At 37.9% G+C, this 11,826-nt stretch overlaps 1 protein-coding gene across 5 annotated transcripts in view; it reads left to right on the forward strand.

Annotated features, from left to right (window-relative positions):
- Nucleotides 1-3,086: 3,086 nt before the first annotated feature.
- Nucleotides 3,087-11,826, forward strand: part of ZCCHC9 (zinc finger CCHC-type containing 9) — a 42,479-nt gene continuing 33,739 nt past the window's right edge. For 4 of the 5 annotated variants that reach the window (XR_011073082.1, XR_011073083.1, XR_011073084.1 and 1 more), the window contains exons 1-6: nucleotides 3,087-3,195; nucleotides 4,331-4,737; nucleotides 7,411-7,561; nucleotides 7,831-7,923; nucleotides 9,840-9,908; nucleotides 11,179-11,282. Coding sequence is in view for 2 of the 5 variants with exons in the window: in XM_068535599.1 (XP_068391700.1) it covers nucleotides 4,354-4,737; nucleotides 7,411-7,561; nucleotides 7,831-7,923; nucleotides 9,840-9,908; nucleotides 11,179-11,282 (801 nt within the window). In the remaining 3 variants the exon portion in view is untranslated. Of the gene's footprint in view, nucleotides 3,196-4,330; nucleotides 4,738-7,410; nucleotides 7,562-7,830; nucleotides 7,924-9,839; nucleotides 9,909-11,178; nucleotides 11,793-11,826 lie in introns of those variants that run through there. The other variant, XM_068535598.1, reaches the window with a different exon arrangement.

Below are 11,826 nucleotides of genomic sequence, written 5' to 3' on the forward strand. Positions count from 1 at the left end.
GGGTTACAGGTTTGCCTCACTTTTTGTCAGTGGAAATTCAAATCTCAGTTCATTCTTTTAGCCTCCAAGTTTGTCTTGTGCATGTGGGTTCAGGGACCAGCTTGAGATTTGTGAGGGATACATATACATATACATACATCTACATCTACATCTACATCTTCATGTACATATACATACATATATAAAGAGAGCTTCTTGTGGCACTCTTCCTTCCGGGATCTTCTCCCCTCACTCTCCAGGGATGGCTGTTGCATGCTTCTTCCCCTGGTTCCTCCAACCAGAAAGCTGATGGTGGGGTTTCCATTGCAGTTTTAGCTGTTCATGTATTTTGTGACTGTGGCCCACTCTCATGGCAAAGACACAAACACACAAAGGGACACACAATCATGTGCTAATTGCTTCTTCAGATTTTGACTCCCCTCCACAAATGTCTGCTTTTACTTACTCTTCAGAATCCTCAGGTAATTGTTTTTTATATTTTATCCAGAATATATAGTCATCAGGATAAGAGATGGTTTGTAGAAAGCTTATATCATCATAACAAACTACTTTTGTTTGAAACATTAAAATGTACTACCTCTGCAAAAAAAATTAATATGATTTGAAGCAATATCTGGCAATTGTCAGCTTCTTGAACTGGGCAGTGTTTACATGAACATGTGCTTTATGATTACTTCATATGTCTTATATACTTTTCTGTATGCATCATACACTTCACAATTTTCTAAAAATGAGGCACTTCAGCCCTTCATAACCAGAACTTCAGTTCCTCACTTAACATTTATCCTCTGGATCATAGTCTTTTGAAAATAACACATTCACAGTATTTTAATGATATCTGAATGAAAAAATTTAATAAAAAGATAATCCATTGAACTGTAAAAGTGAAGATATTCTAAAAATAAATAAATAAATAAAGTCTCATATGGGCAAGGCTAACTGAGTAAGTCTATTTTAAAGTGGGTTCAAGCTGGCAAACAATCCCCTATAGTATTTCAACATAGTGGAGCTCACACCTTTGGACTGAGCTTATGGTTCAAATCCTGACTCTGCCTCTTACTAAATGTGTGACCTTGGATAAGTTACTTTAGCTCTCTGAGCTTGTTTCTTCATTGTAAAGTGGAGAAAATAATAGTTTCTACCTCTCAGGATACTGGGTGGATTAATGAGGTAATGAATGGAAAGCATTAAGCACAGAGTGCTAGGTACCTATAAAATGTTCAGTGGAAGTTAGCTATAATTGGTACTAATACTTTCTTCTGAATCCCAAAGGATTTCTATGGCTGATTTGCTCAATTTCTAATTTTTATTTGCTGCATTTCCACAAAAGCAAATTGAGATCATGTTTCTTCACTTCCAGGAATATACAACCTTCTACAGATTAAAATTCAGCACAATACTAAAGACGAGTTTTAGTTGAATGCACCCTCTAGTGGCATACATTATGTGCAAGAACCTGGCATCTACCAAAGAAAACCTCTTTATGAAATGTCAGGTTTTAGGTCGGCACTTAGAGCCTGAAGCCAGCTGGTTAAGAACATGATGGTATGAGTGGCACTCGCATACATCTTTTAGGAAGCTCCCTCTCTTCCAGAGCTGGAGGATTTTTTTAAAAAAATCTTTTAAAACTTTCCCCACCGTAAGACCTAGGATATTTGTGATATTTACCATACCAAATTCCAATATTCCTATAGCATTGACTTTAATCTTTCCTCTTAAAATAGTCATTTTCTAGCTTACTTTAACAAGCATTGCAAAATACTTATTCTTCATTTAGTTTACAAACCATACTGAGCATCAACTATGTACCAGGCAATGGGGATACAACAAACGACTTATTACACAATTCACTATGCAATTACGAATTTGAAAAGTGCCATAAAGAAGTATAGAGTGCCATGAGTGTATACTAGGGATTGATCTAGTTTGGGGAGGGGGCTTTGGAAGGCTTACTTGAGAATAAAACATTAAAAGCCTTGAAGGGTGAGTAGAAATTAATTGGAAGAAGAGAAGGAGTACCATACAAAGAGAAGAGCATATATAAGGGCTTGGAGAGAGCAAGATGCATGTGGCACTTGACAAACTGAGGAGACTCCTATGCATGGAGCTCAAAGAAGAGGGGGAACTTGTGCAGCGTGAGGCTAGAGAAATAGGCAGGGACTTATCTTGTTAATGAGTTTGAACTTCATCCTAAGAACAATGGGAAACTATGGAAGGGTTTAAAGCAGGGGAGCAACAATCTGATTTACATTTCGAAAGTTTGCTTTGCTAAGGCATGGAAAATGGATTTGAAGGAGTGCAACAAGAACGGATGCCCAGATCAGCTGCCAGTAATCCAGGCGGGACATGATGAAAGCTGGAACAAGGGAGGTAGCAGTAGCGATAAAGTGGACAGATATTTAAGAGGTAAAAGGGATCGAGCATGATGATGGGGATGGGAGCAGTTGTCCTGGTGAACTGAGTGGATTGCCAATTTTTCCACCAAGTACAAATGCTGGTGGTAGCCGGATTTTTTTTGTTGGGGGGGGGCGGGGGGAGGGGTGGCTAGTTGAGATAAAGAGTTGCTCAGGAGAATACAATTTCTCTCTTAAAGGAGAACGTCTTTGTCTCCACAGGGTGGTATTTCAATTGAATGCTAAACTAGCATTGGGCAGGACTATGGTGCACCGCCCTTCACCCAGTAGGGCCCCAAATGTCCTTTTTACACTTCTATCACAGTGATCCATTCCCACTGCGCTAATAGTTTCACTTTACGTGGGATAGAAAAACGTAACTCCCTCCCGCCGCCAATCCCAAGAAATATTTGCTTTATCTTTCGAAGTCCACTACAAAGATAATTTCTCAGGGAAGTCTTTCGGGCCTTTCCCACCCCACGGATCCTTCCATCCATCTCGCCCACTATGCCGTGCGTTCCACACAGCACAGATTGCGCCCTCTCAACTTCGCGTCTCCGGAGTCCAGAGCGGGGCCCTTCAAGCACTGCGAGCTTCACATTTTCTAATTAGCCACACTTACTGGCGCTCAGAGGCGCCATAGCGCCTGACAGCCGCACCTCGGCGTGTGAGCCAATTGGCCCCCGGAAGTGACGCGCAATCAGGGACGACGTGCTTCCGCTCCTGACTGTCGCCCCCGCTGCCGCAGGGGGACGGGTTTCTCTGGCCTGCCAACTCTGCTGCTCTGGAGGATTCGTGCGTGGTAAGAAGCTGCGCGTGGGGGAGTAAGGTGGTGGGATCCGCACTTTCGTTCCCTGGGACGCGGCGGGAGGGCGGAGGGAGTGGCGGCTAGGTCCCCGAGGGCCCCCAGCGCTAGCTGGGGCTGAAACACCGGGCTCCGCGGCGGGCCCAGGCCGCCGGTGACTGGATCCGCCTCAGTTGTAGGAGGCTGGCCGCTTGGGCCGGCGCGGGCCAGCCCCACTGGGATCCTTCGGGTCGAATGGATCCGGCCGACCGGGTACTCAGAGCTTCCCCTGTTCCATATACTTAGGGGAAGGATAACCTTTCTCCTCTTGAACAGCTCCAGTCCCCACTGTGACAGTCACAGGATCCGCAGCGACGAGTGCGCGCGCTTGGTGTGAAGTGTTGTGCACAGTCCCACACCTGTTTATTGGCTCCGCCCCGCAGCTTGTGTTGAAGGGATGTCGTGGCAGGAACTGAGGTTTTCCGCACGGGATGCTACCCTAAAAGAGGGGCGTCTTAATAACTGAAAATGATTTGTAACAGCTGGGCTGGAAGTAGCTTACGCTCTGATTAATAAAAGGAAGACTCGGTATTATCACGTGACTGCAAACACATATATTTTGCTTATCAATCTGCCGGAAAGAGTTGTAATAACAGACTTCAGGTCAAAGGACAGGAGTTGTGTATACTTACTAATTTGCTGTGCAAATTATTTGCGATGAAATGGCAGACTAAGCAAGAAGATTGGAAGAAAGTAGACCTGGGACTTAGAGATAGGAAAATAAACCGCTAAGAAAACTGCAGAATTTGGGAAAAGTAACTTCATTTACTATTACTATGTGATTTAATTTTGGAAATAATTTGGTTTCTTAATGAATTGTTTTCCAGTTTGAAGCAAGTATTTATATCCGTGTGTTTTTTGTTGTTGCTGTTTGTTTTTTTTACTGGTGTGGTAGCAAGGGCTAGATTTACATTACAGGCATATCTCTGCAGCATGTTATAGAATTAAATATACAGATATCTAAATTAAGTTTAAAAGTGTTTTAATAATTAAAACTCTTAACATATGGGTACAGGTGATATAGTGATATAGCATGTATCTTTAGTTTCATTTTTTTATTTGAGATGACTAACTGGCCATGCTTGTCTTAAAGACTGATAAACATCTGATGAAGCCATGACCAGGTGGGCACGAGTTACTACCACACAGAACAAAAGACCCTTCCCTGCAACATCATGGGAGGACATGAAGAAGGGGTCCTTTGAGGGAAAAAGCCAAAACCTACCAAAGAGTAAACAACTTGAAGCCAATAGTCTGTCCCTTAAAAATCATGCGTCCCAAGCAAAACACAAAAAGAATAAAAAGAAAAAGGAGTATTTAAATGAAGATGTGAACGGATTCATGGAATATCTAAGGCAAAACTCACAGATGGTTCGCAATGGGGAGATGATAGCAGCAGACAGTCAGGAAGTCAGGGAAGAAATTGCAGTTGCTTTAAAGAAAGATAGTCGCCGGGAAGGAAGACGATTAAACAGACAAGCAGCAAAGAAAAGTGCAATGGTAAGATGATCACTTCTACTAAAATGTTACTTTGTATGGCTAGAAACTATTATTCATGCACTCAGATATGTATTTTAGCAGAGTCTGATTGTGGTTATGTACTAGACTTATACGGCATCTTTTTGAAGGCTAGTAATAACACTAGGACTTTTTTTGAACACCTCCTCTATGCTAGACAATTGACGTACTGATTAATTATCACAACATGCAAAGATGGTGGCATTATTTCCATATTTTGGGTAGAAAACACTGGTGTGCAGCTAGGTTAAGTATCTTGCTGAAAGCCACTTAGCAAGTAGCAGAGGAGAAATTCAAACCCAGGAAAAGGTGTTAATATTTGATTACTCAGAATAGTGGTTGGCACTTTATAAGTATATGCATTATTAAATAAATAACGAACCTAAATGAGCTGCTAACTCTATGTAGTTCAGCCAAAAGAAAAAAAGAAGATATTTAAACCCAGAGTCTGACTTTAAGACCTATGTTCTCTCCCCTTCCAGTAGCCCTTTTTCAAACAGCCATTTTTAAAAAAGATCAAAATAAGGGGGAAGGTTAAGTACAACAGGTTAGATATGTATGGTTCCCATTAGTCGGAAAGGATGTCTCCCTTTATCTTTATCCATGAAAAACTGATTGCACAGGAAGGAGATCTAATAAGAATCATACTGGTTAGTAACACAGCAGAGTAATAGCAGAGTTAAAACTCCTTGAGACTGTCCCTAGTCATTGCTCCCTCCTTCCCCATGTTACACTGAGAGGAGTGCTGGGGGCTACAGGTTTATTTCCGTGGTGCCAAGACCTAGATTTTAAACTGTGTCAGACACAGGAAATGAACTACTTGGTATAATTCTTTCCCTTCTCTAGCAAGGGATTCTTCTAGCAGGATACTACATAAGAATCAGGATTTGTTGCTATTTTACAGTTTTATTTTTTATTAGAATTACTACATGTAGAGCACTGTTTGCACCAGTGTAGACTTGAAATGTTACAGCCTCCATAGATGTGGCTTCTGGCTATTTGCAGGATTAGTTTTATGCAGTGTCATATTTAAAGATTCTTTTGTGGAGATAATACTGATAAAATGTTCCTTATGGATAAATTGGGATAGAAAAGATAATCATTTCTGTTTGTATCAAGATAGTTTTGTTTAAATTATACAATTTTTAAATATTTTAAAGTCAATTTAATGTAAAGATAATATAAAGATAATTTCATTGACATAGGCGGTGTGGTGAATTGCATACTTTTTGAAGAAGTTTAGTATTGTGACCTTTTAAGAGAAGTTTTATGTTTTTAATTAAGGGGAAGGACATTGTTTTTCCAAAAAAAAAAAAAAAAAAAAGGAATTCTTTATATTAAAGCATGTGCTTTAAATAGTACATGGCTTGTTGAGACCCTTCAACTGATTTTCTTGTTTTTCTTTTTAATACCTCAGACTAAGCAGACTAAGCATCAGTTCTATTGTTAATAAGTTGACATCTAGAAATTTACCAGTCCACTCTCCACAATCCCATCTACATTAAATTTAAGGATCGTTCAAAAAGTTTGTATTTGGTGAAGATTAGGTTTTTACAGATAAAACCCCAGTCAGTAAGCTGTCAGGTTACTAGAGACAACCTTGACTTCACCAAGAATCCAAGACTTCTTATGTTGGTGATCCAGTTTTGGGTAGTAACTTTTCCTGCAGTTGTAGAATAAATGAATTTTCTTTGTTTGCCCTAGCTCATTTTAAATGTAAAAGTTAATAAAGACTAAAGGGACTCATTCTTTTCCAGTATGTTATTAAACAGGAAAAAAAGAAAGTGAGGGCATAGTTGCAAAATATTATGTTACCTACTGAATTTGCTTTTTAAAAACCTTGTGCTTATTTCGAAAAAAGATTAAATGATGAATTATTTGTTATCCAAAAAATATACCTTTTTCCAGTTTAAATAAAATACTTTAGCTATCTACCATCTTTGATTATGACTGATATTCTCATTCACTGCAGCGAAAACTATCCTGCAAATTGCTAGGTAGTATGTAAAGAAACCAAACCATTGTTCAATGTTCGGCTGGAGCCAAATAATTCATCTTAGAATTATACCTTGAAAATGTGCATATATTCTAAAATGAAACCTCTATCTATTTATGAATAGTAAGGAATATGTATGAAAGATATAAAAATTTAAGCATACATTTTGGTACGAAATATATCTTATGATTCGAATCATAATTTAAATGGAATCACTTGACCCAAATTCATTCAATTGTGTGAACTTTAAAAGTGAAAGTATTAATTTTGAGTGATCATTTTTATGGTCATTGTCCATCTCCTCCAGAAAACTCAGTGTTTCTAGGTACAGACATCCCTGTTAACGAAATGAATAGTCCATATTTGCTTAATTCATTTAAGCGATTACCTCCTACAAAGACATTTATAACTTGTGTCTGAGACTGAGAGATTTATGGATTGAGGGTTTTCAAAAGCACTGAAACTCTCTGATGGAAATGACGTTTCTTATGGTTTAGGAATATGTGAAACACTTTTTTCTACAGATAAAATACTGAGATTTCAAAAAAAGAACTAGATAACTTTAAAATGAAGAATGTTTTAAAGACATTTTTAATGACTAGAATTAATAAAGCCAGTGTAGTGTTGCAGTGTGGAAACTCACATTTTTGTTTTCCCAGGTATGTTTCCATTGTAGAAAACCTGGCCATGGGATTGCAGATTGCCCAGCTGCCCTTGAGAATCAAGAAATGGGCACTGGAATATGTTACCGGTGTGGATCCACAGAGCATGAAATAACCAAGTGCAAGGCTAAAGTAGACCCAGCTTTTGGTATTAATGTCTTTTTTTTCTATCAATTTTTTATTTGGTTAATGGGGAAAGTGGCCAGTAAGTAGGCAACTTGTTTTTTTCGTTGTTGACAGGGTTTGTTATGAGTGTGTCACTTAATATTTTGAAATCAAATGAGATTAAACTTTAAATCATGTAAAAACAAATATGTTTTTTAAACACTCTGAAAACACTCTGAGAATACAGTGTTTTAAAATAATATGAATTACATTATATATATATAACTTAACAGGAACTGTTGATTGTTACAGGTGAATTTCCTTTTGCAAAATGTTTTGTTTGTGGGGAAATGGGGCATCTGTCCAGATCCTGTCCTGATAATCCCAAAGGACTCTATGCTGATGGTGAGTACTTTTATATGTCGAAAATGGTGAGTCATCATGCAGTTGTGATTTAGTTTATACTTAAACAATTTTTAAATAAATTCTTGAGTAAGTAGCAAAATCTTGAGAATTTCATTATCTTTATCAAGCACTATTCTATGTACTAGACTTTTTGTGTAATGTAACTTGGTATTATTTTTAATACATCAAATCAGAAAAAACTGACGTGTATATTTCAGAATATTTGTGCTTGCTTCAGCATCGTTTGTGAGAGTATAAGTATCTACTTTTAAACATAACAGAAGCAAAGGGATAATTTCTCAAACTAGGATAAGATTTAAAAAATAGTGTTGTGAATTTAATCTCAGTCTAGCATACCATTTTGGGTAGAAGGGTTGGTACACACTATTCATATTTGTAGTAACTTTTGTTTCTTAATGTTTTTCTTAGTTAGTTGTCTGGCATGGGAATCAAGTAACTTTCTTACCTTTCAACTAATGGCTTAAGGTGCCCACAATAAAGTCTGTGATGTTTAAAGCTTTAAGGAGGAGGTTGTCATCTGTTAATGTGAGTCATTTATTAATGTGATGCTGGTACCATCAGGTTCTAGAAACCACTTGTGTTATGACTGGGTTCCCTTGCAGAAGTCCAGTGAAAAAGCATAGCTTTGGAGTTAGACCAGTTATAGCCTCAGCACTACCACTCACTAACTGTGGGACTTCGGCCAAGTTAAATTCTCTCTTCTCAGTTTCCTTATCTGTAAAATGGAGATGAGAAAATTGTATTTCATTGATTCTAAAATGCACATTTTTTCACATTTTAGTATCTCTGAACTCAATGTATCTTACTATTGGGGGGTGTCACATAATTGGAAGTTTTTTTTTTCCAGAGAGCAATGTAGAATAATGATACATCTTATAATCAGTGGTGTCTTAGATTTGATGAATTGTGGTATTTTACCTTGAAGAGTTATGAGGATTAAAATGTATTATTCAAGTGCCTCTTCTATTTCACTATGGCATCTACAATAGTAAAGAGTCCTGGACCTGGAAGATGCTCAAAAGTGCCTTTCAGTTTTGAACTTAAGAAACAGGTCATATAATATGACTAGTGAGCAAAGATGCCTTTGTATGGTCAACCAAAATGACTAGATATAAAAAAGTGCAGCAAGGGGAGTAGGTCACATAGAAGTGAGAATTCATCCTATTAGGGTCATTTTTCTGAGTGAGTCACTTAACATTATGAGCATGATCGTGATAATGCTTGACCGTTAAGCAATAGTGTTCGACCATTCAGTGAAGACTCATTTTAGAAACCAAATGTGTTGTAATTCACAGTCCTGGAATGTTGCTTAAAGAAGGCCAATGGGCATTTTTACTCGAGTTAGGATCCCTGGCAGATAGAAGGCACTGAAACAAAAGTTAATTTCATTCCTTTTGTAATTGATCACCCCCATCTGACCTGTACAGCAGAGCAGTGGTTCCTAACCCTTTGGGGACCTCATAGCACCTCATGATTAAACATTCTGATCATTAAAGAATCTGATTAAAAACTGTGGGCATTCTCCTCAAAAAATGCATCTGCACAGAGATTTTTCAGAGTTCACAAACCCTTCTCTTTCTAACCATGGTTAAGATCCAGGCTTCTGTGCAGTGGCTCTTGGACACTCCAGAGGACACGTACCTTCTGTCATATCTCACTTCTCTTTCCCACATCTGCCCTGAAGGCCAGGGGCAAGAAATGGTGGGTAGGTACAGTTTAGTGCTCTTTGAGGTCAAGAGGAATGGAGAATGGACTTAATAGGAGTAAGTTCCTGGCTCCAGCTACTTTCGCAACTAACAAGGTTGTGAGGACCAAATAAGATATGAAAGTGCTTTGAGACATTAAAAGCCCTATGTAAGTATTAGAGGTTTTCAATTACTCTGTTCTTTTTATAGGTGGTTGCTGCAGACTTTGTGGCTCTGTGGAACATTTTAAGAAAGATTGCCCCGAAAGTCAGAATTCAGGTGAGATCTCTGGGCCTCCATTTAGAAGGGGTGAGATTAGTATTCCTCTGTGTTTTTGCTGAATTTTGTTATTAATAACTTGTTGATGCACAACTGATTTTAAGGCTGCCTGGTTTCCTACTGCAGTGATGACTTCATCATTTCTTTATCAGCAGTACTAACTGAGCATCAGCTGCTGTTCTCAGGTGGGAAAAAAAAATGACCAGTAAGCCCCAGAGGACCCTGATTTTATAAAGCATCTTATTCATAAATATTTTTATTTGCTAACCCATGTATTTAATAATAGAGCCAATTCCGTTACTTGAAGAAAAGTATTAATTCACTAAGAGAAAATAAGAAATTTGAGAATAACTTACAGTATTCTTATGATTGAGTATCCTCATGTATGCTCTGAAACCAAAAGGATTCAGTTAGTTGCAAAAACTGCCGAAAATGTTAAAATTGTGTTATCCACACAGCATCTGGCCAGTTATATTTTCTTCCCACTGAAATACTACCCTCGGTCATCGAAAACTTCATAAATGTTCACCAAACCTAAGGCAGATTTTTTTGGGATGTGGAGACCATTATTACATTAGTTTACCTAGCTTAAAATGATGATAATCCTGTGTGAAAGAAAGCAAGACAGTGGGATAGCCCACTAGTGCTTCTTGGGGAAAAAGCACATTTCTTTTTATATCATATAGTCATAGTACCACACAAATAAGTCTGCCCATTCTTACTTCCTACCCCTAGCATTTGAATCTGAAAACCAAGAGTTCTTGTTTACAGTCTTGTCTAGAGGAAGATAGTCTTTACTACACTGTAGGCAGTGAGATTGAAATGATGAAGTGGAATTTGAATTCTCCCTCCTGGGAGGATTGCCTCTTCCCAAATGACAAGACTGACAAGCAGATGTTGTATAATTTCACAGGTGGAATCTTGTTCATTTGAAACTGATGCTTCATAACTCTTGCTGTTTACAGACTCTTGGAACTCATTGACTCTATAATGATGAACTCTGAGAAAGAATGAAAGAGCTTTCTCATCAATTCGTGCATTGCAAAGCAGTTGCTGCATTTCCCTAATTGGGATGAGAAATTGCCTGTGGTACTCTGAAATCAAGGGTTATAATCAATTACAGAATTGCTCACTTTCCTTTAGTGATGGAGTCTTCTCTCTTTGTGATTATTCATGTCAAAACTAGTTCCTTTGCTAAACCAATACCAATCTAGGTGGATGTATTTGATGACTGTTTCTCTTACATTCTGACTCTTCTATGTCTTTACAGATCGAATGGTCACGGTTGGTCGCTGGGCAAAGGGAATGAGTGCGGACTATGAAGACATTTTGGATGTGCCTAAACCACAGAAACCCCAAACAAAGATACCTAAAGTTGTTAATTTTTGATGATCAGTGCTATCGTTTGTTAGCACCTCATTGTTAAACATTCTGAACTGGGCCTACTTCATAAGTTGGAGCTGGACTCTCCCTTGGAGTCCTGTATTGTAGATATCAGTATAATCTAGGTGTGGTCAAACCAGTTTTCCTGAGTTCTGTCCATCAAGGAGCACTTCTACCATTGTTTGGAGAAAATCGCTGAAAAAAAGTATAATGTGTTCAAAATGGATTTTCTAAAAGAATATATTTTTAACCAACAGAACTTAGGTGTAACTAAGTGGTTATATACCTGATTGTAGCAATCATCTTTTTCTAAAAACAAAATTATGCATTAATATGAACTATCCCTAAACATAGGTTACCTGCTTTGCATTTGGAAATGAATTTTTGTTATATTGTTTTCTTGGTTCAAAGTATCAGTTTATTATTATATTAGAAATTAATTTATAATTGCCACAAAATCTGTATTTTAAAAATATTTAATAAAAATTCACTTGCTATTTACTTATTTTTCTGAATACCCAATTTTGGATTGAAT

The sequence above is a fragment of the Eschrichtius robustus genome, chromosome 2 (assembly GCF_028021215.1).
Source record: "Eschrichtius robustus isolate mEscRob2 chromosome 2, mEscRob2.pri, whole genome shotgun sequence".
Classification (NCBI taxonomy): domain Eukaryota; kingdom Metazoa; phylum Chordata; class Mammalia; order Artiodactyla; family Eschrichtiidae; genus Eschrichtius; species Eschrichtius robustus.